This window comes from Ambystoma mexicanum, chromosome 4q (assembly GCF_040938575.1).
Source record: "Ambystoma mexicanum isolate Mex_15411 chromosome 4q, UKY_AmexF1_1, whole genome shotgun sequence".
Taxonomy (NCBI): Eukaryota; Metazoa; Chordata; class Amphibia; order Caudata; family Ambystomatidae; genus Ambystoma; species Ambystoma mexicanum.
In genome coordinates, this window is record NC_090928.1 from 89,297,972 (window position 1) to 89,325,453 (window position 27,482).

Below are 27,482 nucleotides of genomic sequence, written 5' to 3' on the forward strand. Positions count from 1 at the left end.
GGAAGAGATGTCTCCTTCTTCCGGGGCTCCAGAGGTGGTACCACAAGGAGGGCCTACCATCACGAAAAGTAGTAGCAAGGGGCTCTGGGATAGTAGGGGGCACTCGGAGTCTGTTCTGGGATGCCCAGGTTTTCCAAAATAGAAGGGTTACAAGTTCCAAATAGGTAAGGTGGCTCCAGTCCCTCGCAATGCTTGTCACCCGACCTTATGTACTAATAAAAGAAAAACAATGGGGGCCCACGGTGGGCGGCTCACCTCACAGTCTGGTTTTGTTTTTTTTTTTATTATTAAGTTTATTGAATTTTATAGAAAACATACAAGCAACAGACTTATCAGCATTGTAATCGTAGAACTCATTGCATAGAATCCACACCCCATATCCATCCCCAACCTTCACAGAATCTAAAAAGCAAAACAGGCCAACTTATTATCACATGTCATCCAAAAACCCACCCCACATATCATCAAACAATTTCAACTTTTTGTTCCTGCGAAGGATAACCTTCTCAATTCTGGCCACTTGCCTCAAGTCCTCCACCCATTCTGAACAGGTCGGTCTCTCATCACATTTCCATTTTCTCAAAACAATTTTTTTTCGCAGAATTTGTAGCCCTAAAAAAACAGCATTTCTGTGGATAAGTGAGATCTTCCACTTTATCATCCTCACCCAAGATGATAGTGTTATAATCAAAATCCTCTTGCAGTAATAGAACCTCATTAATATTTTCAGTGACACTCCTCCAAAATGTCCTCAGTTCATAACAGTCCCAGATCAAGTGTTCAAAGGAGCCGACATCATGCTTACACCTCCAACAGGACTCTGAGTCAATCATCCCTCTCGCATAAAGTCTCTGGGGAGTCCAAAACACTCTATTAAGAATTTTGATTTGGCGGCATTGTTCTCCAAGATTAATGGATGTCAGAGTTACGTTTTTAAAAAGAAACCTCCACCTCTCCACAGTCATATCAGAGCCAAGGACCTCAGACCACTTAGTTAACAACCCCTCTGCTGGCGTGTACTGTTGGCTCAGATTTCTATATACTTCTATATTTCTATATATAAAACAGTCTGGTTTTCTGACAATACCAACGGTGCCCATGCAGGTGTGCGACAGTCTCGCCCTACCTTGCTTATGGCCTATGAGCTTCAAGGTCCTTGCTTCTTATCCTCCACCAGCTTGCACCGAACACCTGTGGTGCCAAACACTGTACCCCTGCCCCGCCGTGTGCTTCACCGCTGCGGGGTCGGGGACGGTGTGGTAAGTCCGAGGGGGCGTGGCCAACAACTGCCGCAAGTGAAGACAGACCCAGGAGGGGTCCAAAATGGCACCAAACACTGCAGCTTTGCCCCGCCGTGGGCTTCACCACTGCAGGGTCGGGGACTGTGTGGTAAGTCCCAGGGGGCATGGCCACCAACTGCCGCAAGTGAAGACAGTCCCAGGAGGGGTCCAAAATGCTGCCAAACACTACAGCCTTGCCCCGCCGCAGGCTTCACCGCTGCAGGGTCGGGGACTGTGTGGTAAGTCCCAGGGGGCATGGCCAACAACTGCCGCAAGTGAAGACAAACCCACCCAGGAGGGGTCCAAAATGCTGCCAAACACTGCGCCCTTGCCCCGCTGCAGGCTTAACCGCTGCAGGGTCGGGGACAGTGTGGTAAGTCCCAGGGGGCGGGGCCAACAACTGCCGCAAGTGAAGACATACCCAGGAGGGATCCAAAATGCAGCCAAACACTGCGTCCTTGCCCGGTGGATGTCGCAAAAAGGCATGTAAATGATAAAACGTTTGGTTGGAACTAGTTCTTATTTTAACCAGCAGGTGGCGCTGTTATCCAAATAACGCACTTTTGCAGGCCAATCTCGATTGCACAGTAGCGCAGGATATCTTGGAACGCCCCTAAAGTTAGTTTAATGGATGATAAGGGCACGCGGAAACCAACGCTCCGGTGCATGTGCCCTTTTCAAAATGTTGCTGTCTTGTTTTACTCGTGTGAGTCCCTTAGGCAAACTGGCTAATAATGTAGTTGTTCCTTAACCATGGTTTAAAGTTTTTTTTTCAGCCTTGTTTTTTTTATTCGTATAAGTTGTTTTGCCCCGATGCACCGTGACACTTTGATGCTGCTCAAGAAAACATTCGGCCCGAAAAATAAAAAATAAATTTAAAAATGCTAGGCAGTGGAGCCATGTGTAATTGGGCAGCTGAAAGTGGAGAAATCGCATTCGGGCGCCTGTCACTGGCGACCTAACGCTAACCACATTGTCTGTCCGGAGCAGAGCTGCCCGCTCCACTTCCAGTCAACCCAGTAACAAGCGCAGGATTTCCTGGAATTAGGCCGCAGCAGGAACTCTGGCTTAAGTCAAAGCTGACATCCCAGAAACAAATTTCCAGACATTTTTCTTTAAATGCGATTTGTATAATTTTTGTGTAACCCGATTAGGCAGCGTGATTAAGACTCGCACAATCTCCACCGGGCCTGTGTTGACTGTTACATGTTAGGGTCAAATGAAGACGCTGCGCGTTGAATGCATAAACTGCAATACTCACATTCGCAGCTTCTGCAATGAAAAATAATACTCTATACTTTATATAGCGCTTTGACGGTCTGCAACAAGTGCATGACACGCCGAGTTGTCTCGGTAGAGATTTGAAGACTGAGGCGTCCATGCCATACGTGTGCATTCGATTCATAAAGATTTGCCCACAGGTATCTTCAGATTTGCTCCAGCACACATGGAACCAGGAGGCAAGGACCCACCTGTGACGCTCACAGGCCTCCCACAGTTTGCCCCAGAGCAAATCTTTGCGAATCAGGCCCTGCAGGCGTGTCGCACCAGAGCGTGGAGCAGAGAGTGTGCACGTGCACTCATTCATCAGGTACTATCGGCAAGAGTGCAATACATCGCTTCTTAGGAAACGAATTGTTAGGAACCCTCTTCGTCTCCCTTCCTCAAAGAACAGGTCCCTTTTGCATTCGACCCTGAAGGAATTCGCGAGTTCAGACCGGCCTGCCCATTTGGATGCATTTGTTCAACTCTAAACTCGATTATTCCATTATGCGCCTGGCTTCTGGTGCGCTGGGGCCTTTTCTGAACTTGAGTGTATAAGTGGGGAAGGGGAGGCCCGGGGTGCACAGATCTACACCACGCCCTGGAATTAAAGATGCATATATCAGAATGTGTGGAGGGTGCGAGGGAGGGGGGGGAGATGGGTAGGGAAACAGAGAGAGAGATAGCGAGACAGAGAGGAGAGGGAGCAGTTTTCAGTGCTGTTTCTCTTTTTAGCGCATGGGACATTACAAGACCAGGCGCCACGATAAAATACGGTCGGCAGGGGGGCAGAATAGATAGCCATAGTCACTTTGCAAGAGGCTGCTCAAATAGGTCGTCACGGGCACCATCGTCTCTTGCCGTGAAGTTCTGAGTTTGGGGCTAAATGAGGGTGAAGTCAGGCTTACACGCAGGGGAGTTGCTAGGTCTGGAAAAAAACCGGGGCTAAGCTGATGTCGGAACTGTTGGGACTGGGGGCTAGCTAGTCTTTTGGCTGTAGCTCCTGAGATTCTATCCGGGGCTACAACCAAAAGATCAGGGGCTATATCCCCCTTAGCCCCCCCCCTAGCAACGCCCCTGCTTACACGAGACGTACACATGTAGATATTTTCATTGCCGTAGGTTCAGTTGTCACATACAAAGGTGTCGGATCTTTGCGTGATTAAGCTGCAGCAGCTTAACCCCCAACGAACTGAGCTAGCCAGGTGAGCTCTCCCTATGACAATAGTAAATAAACTTCTGCTCTGGCGCATGCCGTGGCAACAAATGAATTGGGCGTTATTCGTGCTAATGTACTCAAAATTTTTTTTGAAGTAAATAATGGCTTTTTAAATGTTTGTCAACGAAAGATTGTCCAACAATCACACCGATTATATGTCCCGTGTGTTTCAAAGGAAGAAACACCCCCCTAGGGCGGATGCCCACCTGTGACATATGCCCACCTGTCAGCTCCTCCCGGTTAAAGGTGAGGCAGTTGCTCTGAGTGGGAAAAGTGTAGCTTTTCGTCACTCGGCGGAAGACGCTCATTCTGTAAATCAATATTGAAGCAAATGTCCGCAATCGCCGCCCGAGGATCACCGGGGGCCCCTCTCCCGCCGCCCTGCGCCGGGAGAGGATGACGTCCGCAGCGCCCCCCTGGGATCCGCGCTGACGTCTCGCGGAGCTGGTAACCCGATTGCCTTTTGTGAGGCAGATACTCGGTGCTATAAAACGAGCCCCCAGGATGGGCGATCAGAGCAGTGCGTGGCGTAAGGCGGGCGGCAGAAGATCGTCTACACCACCCCTCCCCCGGCGGCCCCACACAAGACGACCAAGTGCCCCGCTGTCCCTTCAGCACCGGCCGCGCCGCCACTGGGGATTCAGCACCGCGGACAGCTCCCTGCCTGCAGCCTGCGCGGATCCTGCGCTCCACGCAGAGCCCGCGCTGCTGTACCTCCCCCAGAGGAGTCTGCGGAGCCCGACAGGAGACCCCGACGCCGTGAGTATCCCATGCCCCGTGTATACTGCTCTAAAAACACTCTCTGCACCCCATTCGTGGCTCATCCAGTACCTGTACAACGTACGTAGGAAACTTGATGTGAAAGAGCACACCACAAAGAGAAACGCTGAGAGTAACCTTTATGGGCCCACATTTTGGTAGTGAATGGGATGGGTTTCAAGCAGCCCATGTTTTTAGGAATAGGCGAATGCAATTCCGGAATAGAGAGGGTCGCGCCCCAGCGTCTTTTCACAGCACTTCCCGGCAGTAAACTCGGGGCTGCGCAGAGCCCCGTTGGATTTGGGCGCCTCAGGCGGGCATCGGCCGCTTCGCGTTGGTGCGTTACCAACGGGCTGCTGTATTTTCCAACCTGTTAGTGTGCGGCTGCTACAGCAGTTCGTCTTCGGTGAATGAAGTTTTAAAATGTGGGGATTTATTCATAATTCCTCGCACTTCGAGGGCAGCGCAATAAAACTGCGTCCAGGCAAATTGCAGAATTACACATATAGCAAACAAATCGCAACACACCGTGGCCGTGTGCGTCGCGCGCACCTAGTACGCAACTACTTAAACTTTTTTCCGAGGTCTGGCAACTTTACTTTCTTGAGGCTGGTGAGGGAGAGAAGGGGAAACCGTTTAGACGGCAGCAGACCCGAACCAGCGCGAACCTCGAAAAACAGTGAGTTGCATTAATAGAGCTCCCCCTCCCACCCCCCCGCCCCCTCTAATTGGCCGAGCAGGAGTAAAATCAGGGTTTACAATTGAATGCTTATTCTACGGACGACTGGTTTTACTGCAGTGCAGCCCGGGCGCTGGACTGCCCCCTGCCGAGTTTGGGAAGAACACCTGACAATTTTTATTACAGCATGGGAGGCACCGCAATACAGGCGCCATGTCTTTATATAGCGCGTCATGCCCATTTCTTCCCGCTCCCGAGAGCTCTCATTATCGCCCAATTTCACGGTGCTCCATTTTTGCCCCACGAAGAAAGAACGGTGCGTGGCCAGACCCGCTGTGGGATTTGAACACGCAAAGTCACTGCAGCGTCCCCTCCGGCTAGAGGTCAGAGGGTGGCCCTCGAGCCTCCCCGCAGGTCCACTTATCAGTCGCCCGCTTGAGTGTGAGACGTTAATAGCCAACTTAGTCACTCCCACACTCGCTGCCTATTTCTTCGCACCTTCTTCAAGCGTGTGATTGATGACGCCACGTGGCTCCATGCAGACGGGGCACTCGGTCCTTGCACGTTTCCTCTTCTGCTCCCAATGACTTGCTGCCAAGCAGGAACGGGAAGGGCCCGGGCTTGTTCTCTGAAGGATAAGGCCACGGCGGGTTGTGGGTTACGGGTTTCTCGCTGTTGGAGGAAGCTGCTGCTAAGCCGCGGTGCCCGGGGCAACTGCAAACCACGTCCTGAGCGCAGCATGCCCGCGCGCGCAACACCAGGCTCCTGTAAAACACAGTCTCATATAGTTGACCTCACGTTGCGACCGATATGTAAACGCGCACTTCTTGGCTCTGCCAACACCTGACTGATGCCCTTTCTCACCAATCTCTCCTCAGCATCAGAACCATGGAACGAAGGAGCAGTATTCACTTCCTGTTGTCTTTCGTCCTCTTCAGTTGCCTTCGCTTCCGGGCACAAGCACTGCCCGCACTGGGAACGTATTCAGCCATGAGGTAAGTTCAGAGTATTCCAAAATGCACGATGATGACGACCAAAGAGACCCTTGTTTTCAAAAAGCATAATTTTGAAGTTAAGAATCGAGTTTGATTTAAGATTTTTTTCTGACAGGTGATATAGAAGGAGGTCTTTCTTTGTAGTGATATTAGCCATCTTATCTATGACTCAAACCAATCTGTAGGCCCAAAATACGTTAAGGCAAGTCAGCGATTAGACCCGTCCTCTCACACTTCGCTTGTGCAAAATAGGAGGAGGCCAAACACATCTGTTTGCAAATTAACACAAACCAACCACGCACAATTGTTCATGCAAAACGACTTTTGACCTCTTCTGTTTTCATTGGGGTTGTGTGCCTTGCATTAGAGATGTTGATGTGAGCTACTTTTCTCAAAATGTATACGTTTTTCCAGGAGTGGACTGGGAATTCAAAGAGTCCCTGGAAATAATGTTCAAAGTGGCCCCATATTACACATTTTCAGCAAGCCCACACTTTTCCTATGAGAACATTTGGAAATGTCACACAAAAGAGGCCCAGGGTGACGAGGCCCACCGGGAACTCTCCAGAGTTCCCTACAGGCCAGCCCCCCACCCCATTGCTACACATATAAAAGGAGGATGCCAGCAACCCCACTATCTCCCGTTTTCGCAGTTGGCATGAAACACCTTATCAATGTGTCAGCTGCAATTGGCCCTCTTGATGAAAACGCTTTTCTTTAAAGAATATATGATGCCTCAAGTGCACTTCCAAGTGCAGGATGACCAATTCCATTCATTGCCAGAAGTGTGTCACCCCCCCAAAGTAGTGTCACATCTGTGCACACACATACTCTCACACATGCACACACGCGCGCGCATGCACACACATGCGCACGCACGCACAGAGATGCCCACACATAGGTGAAAAGTGACACACACCCACACCTGCTGACACATACATACACGCACAGACATGAACAGGGAAGTACAATGCTAGCCTGGCCGGTTGTACCTTTTGGCGACTAGGAAAACTACACCACAATGTTTAACACATTTGCAAGATGCAGGATATTGTATGCAATGTCACGCCTCCTCTTTCCCTTAGGCAACCCCAGTCAGTGATGGAAAGGGAACAAATGTGGTGGGGGATCCCACAACACAAGGGCCGGGGTGGGGCAGGAGTTTGGGGTGGGGGGACGTTGCCTGAGGGGCATGGTCTAGAGGGGCGGGGCTCATAGTGGACATCCAGCAATGCTAGAATACGTTTAAAAAAAATGCCGGCAACGGCAGCATTGATTTTTACCGCAGGCTTTTGCACTGGTGTGTAATGCAAGTCAGTTGTACATGTAGCAAGCATTGTGCATTCCATTACACACTACAGCCAAAACCGTGGTAAAAGGCAATGCTGCCATTGCATGCTTTTTTTTTTAAAAATTAACTATTCCAGCGCCGTTCATGTTCTTGGGCGGCTGACTCTGGTCGGATCCCCAGATCCGGCTCCATATCTGGTGCCGGATCTCGGATCCGCCGAGAGCCGACCCAATGACCAGCACTGACCCCATTCGTAAAATACCCATTATGAGGGCTAGGCAGGTGGCCAGTGAAGACTACACGAGTCCCCATGCTCTAGACAGAACATTCAACACACTAAGGTGCTTTGGTGAACACACTAGTCAACGTCCCTGAGCTAGAAGCTTCTCTTTGATTCAGAGAGTTGAAGCTGTACAACAGCAGCTCGCCTAGGCGCCCAGTGCCCGGGCAGGGCGGGCACTTGCCCCCGTGCTCCTTATCAGACTTTTTAACACATTTCACAAGCCTCTCTCAGCAGGACTCCATAGCTATCAGCACCGCAGGCGTATGACCAACAAGCTCCTGAGAAGGGTTCTAGTTAGCACATCTATGTCTATGGTTTAGGCAACATTGAATTCAGTTTTTGAAAGATTTTACACACATACTTGTAGGTTTTAGAAACAAATTGATGCCGGGACAAACTCAAACATATATTGCCTTCTGTTTCCTTTTAGTCTATAATGACATTGACAAGTATTGACCTGATTGGTCAACCTGTGGAGTAGCAGATTTTTGGAATGTTCTTGAGTTGGCTTGTGAGTGTGCTATGTGTTTGTTTGTATGCGTGAGTGAGTGGTGTTTATCGTAGACTGTTCGTGGCTACTGGGTCATTCTGTCCCATTTTGACTCCCACCCGCACCCAGAGCCATGCACACACACTGCTGTCTTGTTTGAGGCATAGATCCTGTGATGTGCTGCTCTGTTGTGTTTCATTTAGCTGTTATTTGGTGTATTGTGCTGCACCATGTTTTGCTGTGTATTTGTGCTGTGTTCCCTAGGGATGCAGTTGTGGCGCTGTTAATTTTTTTGGGGTTAGTGTGTACCGTTGAGTTAGGTGTGCTACGTTCTGTCATTGCATGCCATGTTGTGCTGGGTTTCTGGGATATGATGTGCTGTGTTGGTTTTTCTGCTATGCAGCTGCTACAATATATCGTAAAAAGAGACACAAAGGACACTCAGACAGCCTCCCATACATCTCCTGAACGGACTGCTGTCACACCTCCTCAACCATTATCTGCCACAATGTCAAGTGTCACAATTATGGACCACCCTCATCATTTTCCATTACCCTCAATATCCATCAATGAACTCGCGTTACCACCCATAAACCCACAGAGTCACAAATCAACCCTCACATCCAGCAACTCAATACACAACCTGCGACAAACTTGTATAATCATCAATCAGCCAACCAACAGCTCAACAACACAACCACCAATTAACACATATTCCCACCCAACAACCTGCACACTACTACAGATCAACCCAGAGACCTTCATTACCTCACACCAACCCAATTTTGGATAGACCTGTTACATTCCCATCTGCACTCTACACTCTCACAATGTCAAGCCACAAAGACGTGATTTCAAGCTCCTTCACCACACTCTTTCAATAAACCCACGCTGACACCGCCACCCCGGACTCGTGGAAAGCCTCAAAGCCGAACGACCCATGACAAAAAGTCATACTCAAATCAAACATGCCCCCTACTACTCTCTGTGGACATTTCCCTGAGGAAAGCACATTTCTGTCGAAACTTCCTCTCTTCTGCACGACAGACCTACATGATGAGAAGTCACCTTCTCGACGGAGGATAGCACAGGGGCAATGTGCTGGTCTTGTAAGCAAGACCACACAGAGCAACAGAGGTTAAAATTCCTGATCTGCGCTTAGAAACCTAACTCAGGTATTAAGCCCGTAATGAAAACCAATAAATAAAAAAAAAGAGTGCTTACCATACTATAGTTAGATCATGCCTCTTGAACTGCTTTAACAGCCGTATCATTGTTTATTATGCTAGAGTTCAGTAGCTTTATAGGCATCCTGTCACAGTACACACCGACCATGCTATAGACTCTTTCAGTAACACAATGCATCGCAATTGCAGAAAAAAACAACAGATTTTGTTAAAGGCGTTTTAAGCCACATAAAGGGTGAGCCTTGCCTGTAAAACGCAATTACTTACGCGTCTCTGCGTTTTCCAAGTTTCACTCCTGTTAGCAAATCTTTGAATGTTCAATATTTTTCTCTTGGCGTGATTTGTCTCTCCAGGTCATTTATCAAAAAAGCAAGTTATCCATTCATTGGGTAGGCAATTGCCACAGATTTTGCCTTGAAAAATGTACCCCTCTCAATATGTTAAAATACCCATGCGTACCAAGGCATGTTTCTTAGGCACCTGGGAAATAACAGGAAATTGTGATGTTTTCTTGTTGCTACCAGCACTCCTCCCTCTAAAAAACGAACACTGGTCTCCTCGCCTCCTGAAAGCTTGGAAAGTCTAATTTTCAGATTCAGTGTGGACTTTGTTATAGACCTGCTGGGGTGCTCACTCATACCAACTCCACCATCCTCTACTCTGTTACCTCTGTTTGACAGAAAAGGATCTTACCATGGGTGACTACCACCTCTGTGCCGGCTAAACCAAACCCACACACATAAAGGACTTTAGAGGACGGTTAGAACGGTACACAGTCAATTAATCTAAAACATTACAGAGTGGTCACAACGGACAATAACACTGAAAAACACTGCAAACATTAAATAAATATATAAAGGGAAGTGGGGTAAGGGGTTAAAATGGGTCAGGATGGGGTTGGGGTGGCGTTATAAGGGTGTCAGCTTGGGTGGGGTCGGGGGGAACACCCCCAAATTAAAAAACATCAAGAAGATCTGTGTTGTTCAGTGTTTTGCCCGCGATGAAATGTACCACTCTGTAATTGTGGTCAGTAAAATCACATATAAACCGTTAGAACTCCTAGACCCAGAATAACTGCCTGCTAAGGATTCTTACCCAAGAGGGCTCACCCTAAAGCCGGGGTCAGCAACATTTGGATCTCCAGCCATTTTGGACTACAACTCCCATCATCCCTAGCAATCCCAGTCAATGGTGAGGGATCAGGGGCGTAATAGTCCAAAACATCTGGCAAACCACAGGTTGCAGAACCCTACTGTAGCCCTAACCTGTCATAGAGAATGCAGTTTAGTCACACCCTCACCCCAAATATAGTGTGACGTGATGCCATTTTGTAACTTAAAAAAAAGTAATCTTTAGCAATACACTATCAAAATAATCCTATTTTAAATACAAACTGTCCAGAGATAATCAAAGCTCTCAAAGACGAGCTTCACCACACTGCTTACTTACTCTCCCACTTTCAACTCACCTAGTTCTCTAAACACTTATCTATCAATGGCAATCCGTGATGTCAAGTACACTTCGACACATCACTCACACGTGGACATAAAGGGCGTGATTTACAAAAAAAATCCTAATCCACTTCCCCATGGTGCATTTATTTTGTAAATCAGGCCCAAAGACTGTGAAACGAAACCAAACTAGTGGTCGTCACATCATTTAACCTTCTAGAGCCATATTCTAAGACTGTTCCAGTGCCCTTTCCTGTATGCACGTCCCAGAAGGGACCATGTGGTCCCAATAGCACATGTAACATAGCACATGTTATTATTATTGATGTTTTCTTTCATGGTCCCTAAAATAGGCAATTCTTTGTACTTGCACAGTGGCAGGAAACCATTGTTGGCATCATTAGATGACAGCTATGCATAGTCTCAAGGTCAAACATAAGCACAGGTCATACACAATGGCAACGCCTCTTGCACTTTTCATAGGGGAAGCATAACTAATAAGGTGAATGGTCTAATGTTTCCACGGTTTTCTGTTAAAGCCAAAGACTAAACCCCACAACAAACAGTCCATATTTTGATGTTTTTACGGTGTTGACTCAGTGACTATGAACAACAACCTCAACACGAGAATTTAAATGTACACCTCGGTTAATCTAGTAATTTATTCTCTTGCTATGAGTAATTGATGCAAAAATCTATGATTGTGCTGACCGACCCACAGGGTTTTAAAATGCAGTCAATTTTCAGGATAACCATAATTAATGTGTATGAGATAAATCTTGGTATAATGTATGCATTACAAACTTTATTGCGGTACAAAATACCACAAGAATGAGCAAAACGAATACAAAAAATAAGAAACACAACCCCAATAGTAACAAACTACGAGATACAATTACATAATAAAATGAACAGTATTGTCACTACATTGCAATTCATCACTGAAAGGTAGGGTGACCAGATTTTTAAAATAAAAGAACTGGAAGGGCCACCGACATGAAAGTAGGACACATTTGCAGCAGACATAAACACAAAAGAAGGAATAAAATACACATAGGACTCTGTAGAACTGTAGAAACTGTAGTCCCACTTCTATGTTGGTGGCCTTTTCCACGCAAAGTACGTGTTTATTAAAAGCTCATTGGAGGCAAGAAGCCATGGAGGAATGGAGAGGGCGTGAAACATAATCATGCGCAATCATGAAGAGCCGTGCCCGGCTCAATTGCCCTATTTATATGTAAGGATTACCGTCAAAAACCGGGACATTAGCCCACCATCCCTCAAATCCCAGGACAGGGTTTTAAAAGTTAAAAAAGTCTTGGAACGCTGGGATCAAAGGTAAAATACCGGGACAGACCCGGCACTACGGGACATCTGGTCAACCTACTGAAAGAGCAAAACCTATAGCAACACAATCCTAATAGAAACGAACTACGAGATACAATGAACAGTGTCTTCAATCTTGAATACATAACCATTGATCACAGAAAAAGTACAGCGTATACCAACGAAGAAACACTTTGATCCAGTCCCCTTTCCTCTGATCCTTAGAGCTGCTTTAGTGAAGCCACAGCTGGGTCCGCCACACGTATACAAGCCCCACAACGCACAATCTAATACCTCATGACCTCAAGGATGGTAAAAGCGTGACAGCCCGGAATTGCGCATACTTTGAGTATAGAAATCAGAAATGGATATCAGTTTCCTGCCACACTGAATAGAATGGGCAAATGGATACTCCACCTCTTACTTGCCCAAACAGAGCCACCAAAGAGCATCTAGCCTGAATCTTGTAAGCCAACGTGTGACAAAAGGGTCTGTCAACCAGACCAAATAAACTTTCACCTGGGCATAGGTAGTAATAGTAAAGTGTGAGCAATTTATTTTCTTTATCAATTCAAGCTCTTCTGTTATGTCTGAAACCTTCCTCTAAAAGAGCAGAAACCCCTTTGCTCTGTTTAGCTTCAATCAACTCAGGTTGTGAAAAGTGTATGAGACGCTGGATTAGTGACAAAGTGAAATGGACACATTCAAGCCATGGTTCCTTATTTGAATGTTATTTAGATCTAAGATCCCCCAAAATACTTGCTTCAGCAGAATTTGAAATGTAGTCTTGACCTAGTTCATTATGTTCAACGAAGTTAGCAGTCAAGATAGAAACGTCAATTATTTGCTTAAAAAAGTAATTACTTGAATCTCATCATCAGTCTAACACACCCGAATACCTGAACCATAAAGCGTGATCGCTATTGAGCCGTCGATGTAAACTTGCATAATAGAGCCTATTGATTGGTTATCCCAATAGTTCATGAATTGGCTAATAGCCCGTTGGTCCATAAGAAAACCATGGTCACCCGCTCTAAGATTCTCTGTGAAGAACACTTTCAAATAAGTGAATTTCTTCACTGTTTCCAAACTCACCCCAGCCAATGCAAAAACATACATATGCCATTTCCTCCCACCAACAATCTGACTCTGGGATTTGACTATGTTTAAAGCCTCCATACACTGGAGGCTTTTAGGTGTCCTCTTAGGCAAGACTGTATCATCCGAGTAAATAAGGAGCGTAAAATTAATTTCAACTGACACTGTTTGCAAGTTAATTGTGGTCCTTATGAAAATTGGACAGGATTTTACTAACCACTGATTTGATGATCTTGATCTTAGGAGTGACCTTTCCTATGATTTGTTCTTTTAAATAAACTATTGAGATTTCCTTTGTGTTAAATCTCTTAGTTTGTTGGTTTAGACTATTCTCATAGATACCACATCCAGTGTTGCTTTTTCTTGAAGAAAGAATGATCTGATTCTGATAGTAGGAGCATAATACAGTGCTTTCGAAAAGAATACACTGACAATTTTTTTCTCCTTCCACCGATGTACATTTTGAGAGAATATTCATAAAATGGTTCTTGGTTTTCACATGGATCGTGAATTGTCAAAACACTCAGGTCTTTCACTTTGAAAACGTAGTGGCTAGTTTTTTGTCTTTCCGAAGCACCATTAATTTACTGTTGCTTTTCTAGAACCATTGGACAATAGTAACGACTAGGCAGGAAACTGCTGGGAACAGACATTCATACTCCCAATACCAACACGTAGGCTTTATTTCTCACTACATCCTATTTTGAAATATCTCATTCTTTAAGACAACTTTCATTGACATTTATTTTCGTAGCTCATATGAAATCTTGTATACTTGCTGAGAATGTAGCCTCTGCCTACAGACATAAAACCCTCCTGGTGAATTTCAGCCATTTTTTTTATCACTTATATACTACAGCTGAAAAATATATTTTTTAACGTGTTCCGTCAAACTATCCTTATATGCCTTCTTATAGGAAACCTTACCCAAGGTCCCTTAGGAAGCCTTCTACCCACTTAGCGGAGACCCTATGCAAGGTCCCTGCCGCAGTTGGCTAGCTATAATAAGATGTATCAATATCTGAAGCATAGTTTGAAGGAATACACTAAACACTAATTTTTTAGCTACACTATGTACGTGGTAAAACATCAGCTGAAACTCCCTGAGAGGCTTTTATGTCTGTAGGCAGATAATTCATGAACAAGGAATGATTTAGATTTTCTGCACATTAAAAGCTAATTATGATATACAACTATCCACTATGGTCCAATCAAGCATTGAGCTGAGCTAAATAACATGAATATTTATCATTCTATTTAAGTAGGACTGAAATGTCTATTGCAACCATTACTTCAATACAGGAAATTGACTGTTCAAATGGGTAATCCTTTTAACATAAGCATTTTGTATTCTTCGTTCAGATTTGTGGTCAATTTTAGTATTCCTCTTATTGGCAGTGGTCCACATCAGGTGGTAAAGTTTCAACTTCAGATTTTAATCACTGGATGCTACCTGCAGCCTGCAAGTGGTGGTGCATGCTTGAACACCCTCCAAATCTTGATTCAGACACTGTCGGTTCAGACTTTTTAGTTTTTTACAAAGTTCAAAGTATGATGTTGATTGGCAGCATCAGAGAACTTGCGGCTGAAACAATGTTATGAGTTACATGACTTAGAGAATAAAAACAGAAGAGATGCTCATGGCCTGCTGAGTGAGTGTAGCCAATTTCAGCCCTCATCCCACATAAGGTGCCTCACCTTATGTGGGATGAGGGCTGAAATTGGCACAGAGAGAATATCATTGTTGCTACGCAGGCTTCGGTAAAGATCTGTATTTTGTGTTTTCTTCTCAAAAGTCATAGGGCTTGATCATGTGTGTGCAGTATCCCAGCAGTAAATGTGCCGGGATACCGCCCAATGCAAATAGAGTCACCGCAACTCAGTCCGGTGCTGTTACGGTCAGAGTCTGAGTTGTGGTAAAGCGGGAAGTCCCCATTCATATGGGGTCCATTGGACCCAATACGGCATTTTCGGCACAATTACTGCAGTGCATAATTGCGCCAAAGAGTGTCGGAAAGTCAGCAGATTTGCCTCCACTTCAAAGCTGGAGGCACATCTGCTGACTTTCCGCCCAACTCATAGTTGGGAGGAGCGGTAATAGCACTACTGCCACATTTTTACAACTCCGTCCAATTTGTCATGAGGCCCATAATGTTAGTAATATGATCTCTGCTTTTAGAAGTGATTTCCATAGTTTGGTGCGTGCTGCGGTGCTGCTTAAGGCGTGGTCTGTCGAGAACGTTTTTGGGGAAAATACACATGTTGTCTAACCACCAGAGTGTCCGCTATGACTGATAGGGCTTCTGCTATTTCAGACCAACCATTGCTTTAAGATGTTTGTGGTGCTTTACTTGCCACAATCTGCCTTGTATATCACACAGTCCCTCAGAAGAACTCTGAGGATGAATTAGTCCAGGATATCTATGGTCTAAGTGCACCTGCCGCCGCATTAATCTTGAGTCATTACAGATATAGTAGCTCTAGAAAAAGTAACAGCTATGTGGGATCCAACGTCAACACTCGTATGTCCTTCAACCAGGTCATGATCAGGTCATGATCTATTCTATTATCACAGTATCACAGATACTATTCTAATCCAAACATTGCCCTCCTCATTATATCCATAACCCATGTGATACAATTCAGTCCCCTTATTTTAAAATACCCTGTTCCCATCATGAAAATTCAAACTTTTACATGTTTCAGATTTGCTTGGTTTTGAATTTTAGCCTCAAGTAGATTGTCTGAATTCACCCAGTGCTTCAGTGGATTACTATTTACTAGTAGTGGAGTTCATATTATTCAAATCTAGTCTTGGCCAGCTTCTGGTCTCAGTTTCACTGGTTGTCTACGAAGTCTTCTTTTAGACCGCTGCTGGTGCAAGAGGATGGAGAACAGAGAAAGAGAACTCAATACCCTATCATCTAAAAACAAATGGCTGAAGCCTTACATTGTTTATTTTATTAGCCAGAGCTTCTGAGGGCAGGAAACTCCAGAGCACTTTCCTGCATCATCTTCTTCTTCTGGAATTGACCCTCCAATGAAGAGGTATTAGATCAGTATCCCACAAAGTCCATCCATCACAAGGATTCCGCAATGGCCACAAAGCTCTTCCTTCAAATTCTGCTGGGCTTATGCTATACTGGCAATACTATCCGCCGGACAACCACGAGATACAAAGCTGGTTGCAGTATTGAGCGCTGCTCCTCAAGCACGCCCACTGGAGCACTATTACCTAGCGTCACGCGGATAACTAGGAACTGTGCTAATAGCCTTCATGAAGGACTCCACACTGTCAAACACTTCTGCACCGCTGGTTACCCGGCATGTGATCTTCTACCAATGTGCATTCTCTCCTAAAATCCCACCTATCTTCCAGGTTCTCCATACATGTCATGCTTGATCATCGCAAAGGATGGAGCCAGAAGACCTGCTTTCATGTTAACCCATCACAACTCAGGCATTAACAATGGACTTTAAAGTGAACACGGGAACAGGATGTCTCAGACTCTAGCTTCCATCTGTCATCAAAGTTAGACTACTGCAACGTCCTATTCCTAGGCACATCATCCAAAAACATGAATAAACTACAAACCACCCAAAACAACACACTCAGAGCAGCCCTCAGCCTCCCCAAGAGAGAGCACATCTCCCAGGCCAGGCGGGATGCCCACTTGCTCACAGTGAAACAGCACATTCTCTTCAAAACTCTCTCTGTCACACACTCCTGGTTATCCCAAGCAGCCCCTCCATACCTATCTGAAGCCATTCACCAAGCTACCTCAAACAGACCCAAGCGGAGCCAACACTGCAACCAGCTCACTGTCCCAATATTCAGAAGACACAAAGCAGGAGGCTCCAGCTTCACCGTCATAGCTCCCAAGAACTGGAATGCGCTTCCACCCACCCTCAGGAAAGAGACTTCCCTAACTTTGTTGCGCAGGGCACTGAAAACACAACATTGCCGCTAGCCCCCCGCCATATGCCCATACATCGCTACCACTATTGTAGCTTATCACTAAAACACACAATACTACGAAGCGCTCTATGTAACTGGATTCTGACATAAGCAAGTATACTGTACCTTACTATGTAATTGTATTCTGTTGTTCGTCTAAGCAAGTATCCTGTAACAGCGCCACGATACCCACGGGCTGTTAGCGCTTTATAAATCCAAATAAATAAATAAAATAATAATAATAAAAAACTACTTCTCCATTTAGAGCAGCAGACAGATGTGGCTGAATCATGACTCTGTGTGTGGCGGGCGCATCACGTGGAAGGCATCTTCTACAGTTTGCGCTCCGTTACTTGGTTTTCCGGGGCATTCATTTAAACTTGTTCGATATTTACCAGAAGCTGATCATCTTAACATGGTCTCCCACATACCACACTGTGTATTCAACGTGTATTTCCCAAGTCGGCTTCCCTCGCTCATTTTGTTTGCTGCAAAAGCCCCAGCTAACATGACCCATCTATGGACCGCAGGAGAGACTGCGTTGACTGATCATGTTACCACATAGCTGTACAACTTACATTTAGGGAACAGGCACAGTAGACACTACCACATGATCTGTCTGCATGAAACATGTGTGAAGCCAATTGTATTGCAGTGTGGTCTTGACCCCTTAAAGAATGATACACTAAAGCAACACCTCACTTATAATGATGAGACCTTTTTGTCTTTTATCCCATTCTAGATCCTCAAAATGTAATAATCTTCTAGTACAAAAGGGTTAAATCACACATCTTAGTGCACATGCCTAGTCAAAATGGATGCTGCAAACATTGTACATGTATCATTTCCATGTGAGCATCTTAAACAAACACTATGCAGCTCGAGGTCACACTTTTCTAAGGATATCCGAGTACCCAGGCACCCTTACCTTGAGACCCAAACTCATTAATACTTAACCCCCAAGCCATCTGGGAAAGTGCATCAACTGTGTCTCCTCAAAAGTGTCTTCCAACTGCTGCCTGTAAGGTTTCTAGTGGCCTCAACATCACAGGGAGACTGTGGCCCACATTAAGGGATGTGATGCTGCCCGCTAATGCTTGGCAGGGTTTTATTCCACTCTGGGAGGAGCCCAAGTGGAGTTCAGTTGCAGAAATCAAATTCTGCTTGGATAGCGGTTCAGCGGTGTGGTGCTCTTCAACCCCCTACAGAGGAGGGCCCCTTGGGCTCGCTCTCTGGGTGCGTGGCGTTCCAATAGGCACCCCAACACCCTGCCAGGAAGGTTTAGATACAACTGGCTAGAAAAGGTTCTATTGTGGCCAGCATTTTCCCTTCCTGTGCTGAAAATGTTACACGAAATTGGCTAATAGTCTCGGAGGGGGCATGGGGCAGGCTGCATTTGCGTGGGGCATGCTGCCTGAAGCCGAGCGGTGTACACTACTTGCAGGAGAGTGATGGTCACCGCTGATGGGACGGAACCCTCAACCCCACTGGCCTTTCTGCGATGACTGTTGGCGCACCGCGGGGCAGTAACTATGGCAACCAGAGCTCATTTCATATCTTTAATAGCGGTGGAAATTTGTCCAAGTCCAAACGTGATCCCAGATTTTAGCCTCCCATCTGTGTGAAAATCAAAGTTTTCCTTTAATTGGAACATCACATCATATTAGGGTGCATACATCTGAACATTTGGGGTTTGATGTTGATTGAGTGGGTCCATTGAGGGGAGTTATTGTTGGATAGCCTGATCCATCTGCACGCCTCTGATCCCACTTGGGCGTGCATAGGGAGAAATGTGAAATTATAGTGCATTTCACCTGTGTGACGGCACATCTCCCTACTCCTGTCCTCCTGATGCACTGCGGGCGTGCAGAGGCAATAGTCCAGCAGGTGCAATAGGTTGCTGTACCTATTGCAGTGTTTTCTCCCACCACAGGCCTCACAAAAGCTCATGAAGCCTGTTTCCACTCCCCTACAGTGGCACACATGAACCCATGCAGCAAAGACCCCCCTGCCCCACAACACACGCGCCACCTCCATCATTTTTGTTCATGCCCGAGCCCATATGCCTCTAGCCCAATAACTAGGAGGCCGCTGCACATGTCCTTTCTGACGCTCCTATCAGAGAGGTACCTGTGTTTCGTACCTCACCGGAAGCGTTCTCCTATCTCCTCCAAACCACAGCACGTGCACCCTCTCTAGTGTGGCACCTCATACCACCAGAACGCATCTCCTGTATCATTGCCCATCCAAACCCCGGCCCCACACCCCCTGCAGCATGTCTTTTCTCCCCTCAGAACACCCAACAGCCCTGGGGTACAATTAGGCTTCATTAGGACCGTGTAGGTGACGGTATGAACGGTGCCGGTAAGGCACCGTTCATACCGTCCCTCCACATTACGAGTTCTGCTCACGGGTTCCTGACAGCCCACCAGGTCTTACCTGGCGGGCTGTGCTGCACCCGCGAGCATAACTCGTAATGCCGCCGGCATCGTTATCAACGGTGCCAGCACATCCATGCTCCCCACCCCCATTCTGCCCTATGGGGCAGAATGGGGATCGGGAGCCCGGCAATACCGCCACCCGCGAATGGGCACTTACCAGCCCATTCCTCTCGTAATGGGCCGGTTATTGCCCAATTGTGGGAGAAGGTGCTAGTAGCGAGCATGGCGGTAGCCGTGCCTGGATACAGGCACGCCTACCGCCATGCTTGTAATGAGGCCCAAGTCTTACACCAATCCCAAACACAGCACTCCTGTGGAAGGTGATCTGTCCCCGCAGTACACACATCAACCCTGCGGCATGTTCACTCCCACCTGCCACCTCATGGCATGCATAGCCACACAGCACATATGACCCCCTTCCATAGCACCACGCACATGCCTGTAGAGCACATGTACGTGATGTACAGTACCTAGGAGATACTGTACAAAAGGGCCATTTTCATAGGATTTTCACGAAATTATACCACGATAAATCCAGGGGGAAGTTGAAAGGTTTTTCCCCCTGTGGCTCCCACGTCATCAAGGCACTTCAAGAATCTGATTGTAGTCTGTAGGCTGCATTCCCGGCCTTCATGATTGCCTTCTGCAAAGCCAGTCTTTTGTTTGTGGGGTTTACAGCCTGAACCTAAGAATGAAATTCTTAACCTCTGTATTCCAGACAAAAACAAATGCAAATGTGTCGAGGACACTGAGCAGGAGTTGCGCTTCTCACATTGTGGAACAGCCTACTACTTGGCACAGGCAATGGTAAAGTCACGCGCGCCTTCTAGACCTGTCCGAGCCCTTGGCCACTGTAAATCACAGCTTCCACCTGGAGTGCTGACAATCAGAGTCCTTGCTTTCTCCGGTAGCCCTATGGGAGCACTGACAATCAGAGTCCTTGCTTTCTCCGATCGCCCTATGGGAGCGCTGACAATCAGAGTCCTTGCTTTCTTCGGTCGCCCTATGGGAGCGCTGACAATCAGAGTCCTTGCTTTCTCCTGTCACCCTATGGGAGCACTGACAATCAGAGTCCTTGCTTTCTCCGATTGCCCTATGGGAGCGCTGACAATCAGAGTCCTTGCTTTCTCCGATCGCCCTATGGGAGCGCTGACAATCAGAGTCCTTGCTTTCTCCGGTCGCCCTATGGGAGCGCTGACAGTCAGAGTCCTTGCTTTCTCCGATCGCCCTATGGGAGCGCTGACAATCAGAGTCCTTGCTTTCTCTGATCGCCCTATGGGAGCGCTGACAATCAGAGTCCTTGCTTTCTCCGATTGCCCTATGTTGGTTCCAATTCTTTTTCTCAGCTACATCCCAACAGGTTCGGACTGGTCCCTTTTCTCCAAACTCTCTGACTGAGTTTCGCCAGCCCCCCCTCTCTGTATCCACTATTACTTAATCCTTAAGGATGCCCTCTTTTCTCAGTCTGTAAACCGTGTGTGATTCCTTAGGTGATGACACTCAACCATAAATGCAGTTCTCCAACTTCTCCTCTGTATCATCCATTTTGGGAAACTGTCTTCCATCAATAAACAAACTGGATGACCAACAAATGGCTCAAGCTCAGCTAGGAAAAGACTGACTTTCCCTTATCTTGGACTCCCCAAGTTATCCACGATCTTCATATTTCCTGCCCACCGCTCTACAGTCAGTTGAACACTCCTAAGATTCCGTTTCGAACCCTTGGCTTCTTGATGGGTCCAGCAACGCCCCATGTGGTCCACATTCTGAAAATGAAAATGTGTTGCTAGGTTCAGCTACGAAAACTAAAATTCATCAAGTCCCGTGGTTTGAAACCTACGATTCGCCCGATGCTTTGCACTATGATTCCCATGATCTCCCACCATTGAATATGCTGATTAGGGCTGATGGAATGTGTAGTCCAAAACATCTGGAGAGACAAATGTTCAAAACCTCTGATCTAGTCACACCCAAAAATGTAAAGCCACAGTGGTGGGCACCCTTGCATTGGATAGATTATTTCTCACTTCATACGTATGCCTGGGACCTTCATTAAGAGGATGCAATTAATGCAGATTGCATTTGCAAGCTTGGTCCTGGGGGCCTCATCAAAAGACATTACCTTGTGGCTTCACGACCTGCCTTACAATGGCCTCCGGTGAAGGAGAGTATCATCTTTAAACCCTTGTCCTTGACCCACAAATGGTTACAGAGCACATCTCGGTTTGCCCTCTGAGACAAGATTCTGATCCCTTTGACTTCGAGGCTTTTGAGATGAGGAGGCTGCCCCCCTCCCTGTCACCCATAGGTTTTATTATTCTTCATGGGGTCTGATATGGTATCTGGGAGCCGCAGTGGTGGAACGAACTCCCTGCTCTTAGCTTCTAGCACAGTCATCACCATTTCAGAGCCTTCTAAAAACACTGTTTTTACCCGCTTCATTCGCGAGCACTTGGTATATCCCAAAGGTCTGTAAACACCAGCACCAAGAGGTAGTTTAATCCTCAGTGAGCACTATATAAATCATAAAAGGAGGGTGTGTGTGGGCACCACTGCAATACTTCTAAATTAACACTAATTAGTACCCAGAAAGGGACAATGAGATTGTAACATGGGATCTCATTGGCCTTTGCCGGGTAGTCACCAGCCTGACAAAACCTTACCTGCACTTCTTCTGCGTCACTCGATGTTCGTATCTGCCTGGCATGGAAAGGGAGAAGGGACTACATGTAGTCCCTTCTCCCCATTCCCTGGCAGCAATTTCCTGCCTGCATTAAAGCCCTCGCTTTGCTCGGGCTTGTAATTATGGGCCCTGGGGCATTACTTGAAGCAGTAATGCGCCCCAGCTCAGCGCTTATTGCTTAAGTAATAAATCGCATAAGGTGTCTTCCAGAAACCTTAGAGCACTCCTTCAGGAAAAATCAACAACAAAGAGTGCAAGGGAACTCATAAGGGCTGCCGGGAGGTGGCTCATAAGTGCATAGCGTCAGGGGACTGTAGGGTTGCAGATAAAGTCCCTTAGTGGTTGGAAGGACCAGAGGCAGTGCAAGGGAAACTGGTCGTGCAGGAGCCTGGTCCTGTAAGTTCAGTGGGTGGCCAGGTAACCAGTATGCGCACCATATTCGAGGTTGTTTTTGTCTGTTCTTGGACCTATTGTTGCTTTTGTTTATTTGGGTAAGAGAGACTTACAAGACAGCCCTGATGAAGGGCTATGCAGCCGAAGTGCATTGTCTGAAGTCTCCGCCGGCTCCACTGTAACGAACATAAGCATCATTAAAAAGATCACAAGAGGAAGATTTATGTATCCATGTATTATGTTGCTTATTCGTTTGTGAATGTATCTGGTGCAATAGTGATTACTACAATCTGGCGTCTCCAGATCTGATGATAGTCTCGTCAGAGTAATATTTTTCACGATATAAACGATCACACTCCTGCCCTGGGCAGTTGCTAGAGCGGCACATTTGCATTAAGGATATTGCTTCGCATTGACTGCATGAGCCACACTTTTGCCGTTGATCACTACCGCAAACGCGTTTGTTAAAGTTATACCTACAGCGGCTCAATGCAAGTGGTGATCCATGAAAACCGGGGGGGGGGGGGGGGCGGGGTCAGAATGAACTCATGTCTAACTTGCATGTGTGTCAGCATCTCATCCTCAAATTCCTTCTCCTAAAGACACTCAATTTCTGACACTCACAGAGATGGCTGTTCATAACTAAAGGCACAGCATGTTCTTCATCATACAGAAGCCTACCTTCATTGCCCAGACTCCCTATATGCCTGCAACATGTTCCATGCAATTTAAATATATAAGTCACCTCTTTTCATATAGAAATCAATTACTGTTTGCACTTTGATGGCCCTGTTGTCGCATAAAGTTACTGATCCTTTTTACGGTCTGGCGGTAACCGTTCCATTAAAACCAGCAGGTTGCCGCCGGACCCGTAATGAATTACCGGCGCCTGACTTCCCGGTGCCATCGGGCTATACCGAGTCTGGCGGCCTGGAAGTAAGGCGCCGGTAATTTTCTAATTCCCCGTTCCCATTGAGTCCCATAGGACTTAATGGGAATGGGGAACACAGAAGCACCGGCACCGTTAATAACGGTGCCGGTGCTTCCTTTACCGCTTGCTTACTGTGGCCGCTGTGACCGGCAGGGTCTGCCCTGTCGAGCACAGCGGTTCCGGCAAGCAAGCCCATAGTGTGCCAGTCCTGTAACAATGGTGCTGGTAGGCTTACCGGCACCGCTGTTCCTGGACCAGCACCCTCGTAATGAGGCCCATTGTCTGATACTAATATACAAGTCAATGGTTCTATGTAATTTTGTCAAACATAATTCACCAAATTTGATTTAGTCACATTTCTTTCTCTTGTATACCATTTGGCCGCAAATATATGCGAGGGAGACCCCCGCAGCTTCTCCCTTCACTTCCCCCGCATTAATTATTACCTTTACTCACCCCTCACATATATTTGCGGCCAAATTCATTTAACAAAATCCGTCGAATTCGAATTCAACAAATTCTCCTGCAATGAAACCTCCCTATCCACAAGTCAATAGGTGAAATATAATTTTCAAGCAGTTTTAATTAGCAATCAAATAACTGATGCACTTTAGAGAACATGCAATTTGGACAAAATAACCAGGCTTTGGGAGATAGAACTGCAAACAAGAATTCATCCATTAGTCAGTAGTGAAATCTGTATTGCTCTATAGATGTTTTGGACTACCACTTCCATCAGCTCAAACCAGCATAGACAATGGTGAGGGATCATGGAAGTTGCAGTCCAAAACATCTAGTGGGCCAACGTTTGCAGACTCCTGATATAGGACATGAAATGCGTTCAGTTCCCACTTTCATTAATAAGCCATTAACAGGCTTTAGCATTCATTTGTATATCAGTACAGGCTCGGACTGGCCTATAGTGCTTCAGGGCAATGTCTGAACCAAAAACACAAAATGCTGTTGAGGGCCAGTTTTTTGGATCAAAGTGGGACACTTTTTGGGTCAATGTGGGCCAGTTTGATGAGTTACTTCACTATGCGGCTAGTAGTTTTGACCATTATTGCTGAATAAATATTCTTTAAATTGCACAATTTGGATCACATTTTATCAAAAACTCCCCCTTGGGAACTATTCAAACAATCTGTCACAAAAGGAATTAATTGCCATTTGCAACTGTGGGCAACTTTTTCATTGGCACCCGAGACAATTCTATGCCCCAGTCCGACCCTGTATCAATGTGTAACTGAAAGCAGTTAACAGAGCAGTGTGCATTGGTTTAAAATAAGCGATATAGTATGGGTTGTATGTGTGCCTCTTGGTAAACCGGTACTGCCAAGAACTTTCTATAAGCGTACTCATCATGACTAGTATACGAGATGTTCAAAGTGCTGTTCCCGTGACATTTTAAAGCGAGTGACATTTCAGTAGCTTTGAAAAGAATGTTCTCTGCAACAAAGCATTCCCTATCCTTTCCCTGTTCACCGTGACCCTTACCCACTTAAACTCCTCCCCACTCCTAATAAGCTGTATTATTATCATGTGTACATTAATTCATGGAACTTTTAGTGCGGTGCGAAATGGCTTTGCACTGACAACAAACACGTTGAACCGGCCCTGATTCAGAGAACGGTTCAAAGTTTATTTTTGCAGAGAAAAGTTACTTTGCACTGCAAAAGTAGTGTTTTCACCACCCATTTAGCACGGTAGAAAGAGTACTTTTTCAGTGCAAAGCGACTTTGCTCTGCAAAAAATACACTTTGCACCGCTCTGTGAATAAGGGCCGGTTCAACGTGTTTGTTGGCAGTGCAAGTCATTTTGCACTACGCTACAAGATGTTTAGCACAGAGGAAAGTGACTTTGCACTGCAAAAATACACTTAGCACCGGGTCTAATTCACAGAGCAGAGCAAAGTGATTTTGCAGTGCAAAAGTACTCTTTGCACTGCGCTAAATGAGCCTAATTCACCAAAACATCATTAAGTAGCGCAGACTTTGGGCCTAATTCATGGAACGGTTAGAGCAGAGCAAAGTGACATTGCACTGCCAATAAATACGTTCCACCAGCCCTAATTCACAGAGCAGTGCAAAGTGCATTTTTGTAGAGAAAATTCACTTTGCACTGCAGAGGGACTCTGTGCACCAAAGAGTGCTTTTGCAGTGCAAAGTGACTTTGCCCTGGAAAAATACACTCTGCACAACTCTGTGAATTAGGCCTGGTGCAACGTGTTTATTGGCAGTGCAAAGTCACTTTGCTCCGTTCTGTGAATTAGGCCCGGTGGAAAGTGTATTTTTGCAGTGCAAAGCTACTTTGTACCGCGCTAAACGTTCTGTGAATCAGGCCCTCTGTGTCCTTGCCAGCCAACCATGCAGCCTTCTTCTCGCTTGCTGTCTGAATGTGAGGGGACCAGATTACTTCAGGCTACCTGGGCACCATGCTCCAGTCCTGGGCTTTCATTTCTATTTCCATAGTTTTCTGGAAGTTATAGTCTTTGGTCGCTTTAGCTGAAGTAAAAGCAAAGCCCAGAACTGGAGTATGGGGTCTTAGGCTGTAGAGACTGGGCTGTCTCTGAGTTCTGCTGAATATCATGTCACTGAAGCAACAGGCACGCAAGTCATTTCAGGGATGACATTTGTCTGTTTCCAGCATGTTTTAATTAGTCTCCTCACCTAAGCTAATTCTTTTAATTATGGAGAATTTGTCAAACCTTTATTTGTAAAATCTTTTTATTTATCCATTGTATGGGCTTGATCTCCGGTTCGGATGGGCTTGATCTCTGATTTGGATGGGCTTGATCTCCCATTCGGATGGGCTTGATCTCCGGTTCGGCTTGATCTCCGATTCGGATTGGCTTGATATCCGATTCGGATGGGCTTGATCTCTGATTTGGATGGACTTGATCTCCGATTCGGATGGCCTTGATCTCCGGTTCGGCTTGATCTCCGATTCGGATGGGCTTGATCTCCATTTTCGATGCTCACTTTCGAGTTATGTGTTTGAACTTTCTTAAACAAAACCCTGGCTGGATACATGGGAGTGTTACTTCACATCAGTACTGCCAATAAAATAAGGCTTTTCTCCTTTCTTGGGGCGATTTAGCAATATTTACATCACCCTAAGACAGTGCTATTCAAAATTCTTTATGCTGAGTCCCCACCTTGAATAACATGATTGTTGTCGAGCCCCACCTAGAGTAAAAATAGTGTTATTGGGCCCCCCAGATGCCATATCTCCTTATTTTTTCTATTGAAAGCAGTCACCATGCTCCATTTTTGAGGAGCCTCCCTCCCCCTTGGCATCCTTTGGGCCCCTTAGAGGGGCCAGCCCAAAAGTTTGAAGAGCCCCGGTCTAGATAATAAAGTACTCAGCATCTTGTGTAAATACAGGCACCTCTTTTCAAATACCACAAGCGGTAAGATCCAGGCTAACGTGTCACTCCACTCTGTTCTTCCATAGGTTGGGAAACCGGATACCCTTTGATGGAACAAATGAACCCGACCAAAGCCAAGGGACGATGAAAACGGATGCTGACATTCTGCAGAACACTTTACCAGAAAACGACAAACTCTATCTCGACATGTCAAGAGCGATAGGCAGGTATGTGTCAGCATAGGATTGCATACTAAGTTCAAGTTTGCACCTTTGCGCCCGTCTCTTTGTCTTGCTGTTCGACAGGGATACTGGAAGGCTCATTGACCGTCCGCACCGATGCCTGTCTCGTGATGCACTGTATGATTGCATGCCTGAATATATAT

General features: G+C 46.2%; 1 protein-coding gene across 1 annotated transcript in view; it reads left to right on the plus strand.

Annotated features, from left to right (window-relative positions):
- The first annotated feature begins 4,259 nt into the window (after positions 1-4,259).
- VIP (vasoactive intestinal peptide) overlaps positions 4,260-27,482 on the plus strand; it is a 72,148-nt gene continuing 48,925 nt past the window's right edge. Inside the window, exons 1-3 of the mRNA XM_069607523.1 lie at positions 4,260-4,521; positions 6,079-6,195; positions 27,184-27,324. Of these exons, the coding sequence (XP_069463624.1) occupies positions 6,089-6,195; positions 27,184-27,324 (248 nt within the window). The 5' untranslated portion in view covers positions 4,260-4,521; positions 6,079-6,088. The remainder of the gene's footprint in view (positions 4,522-6,078; positions 6,196-27,183; positions 27,325-27,482) is intronic.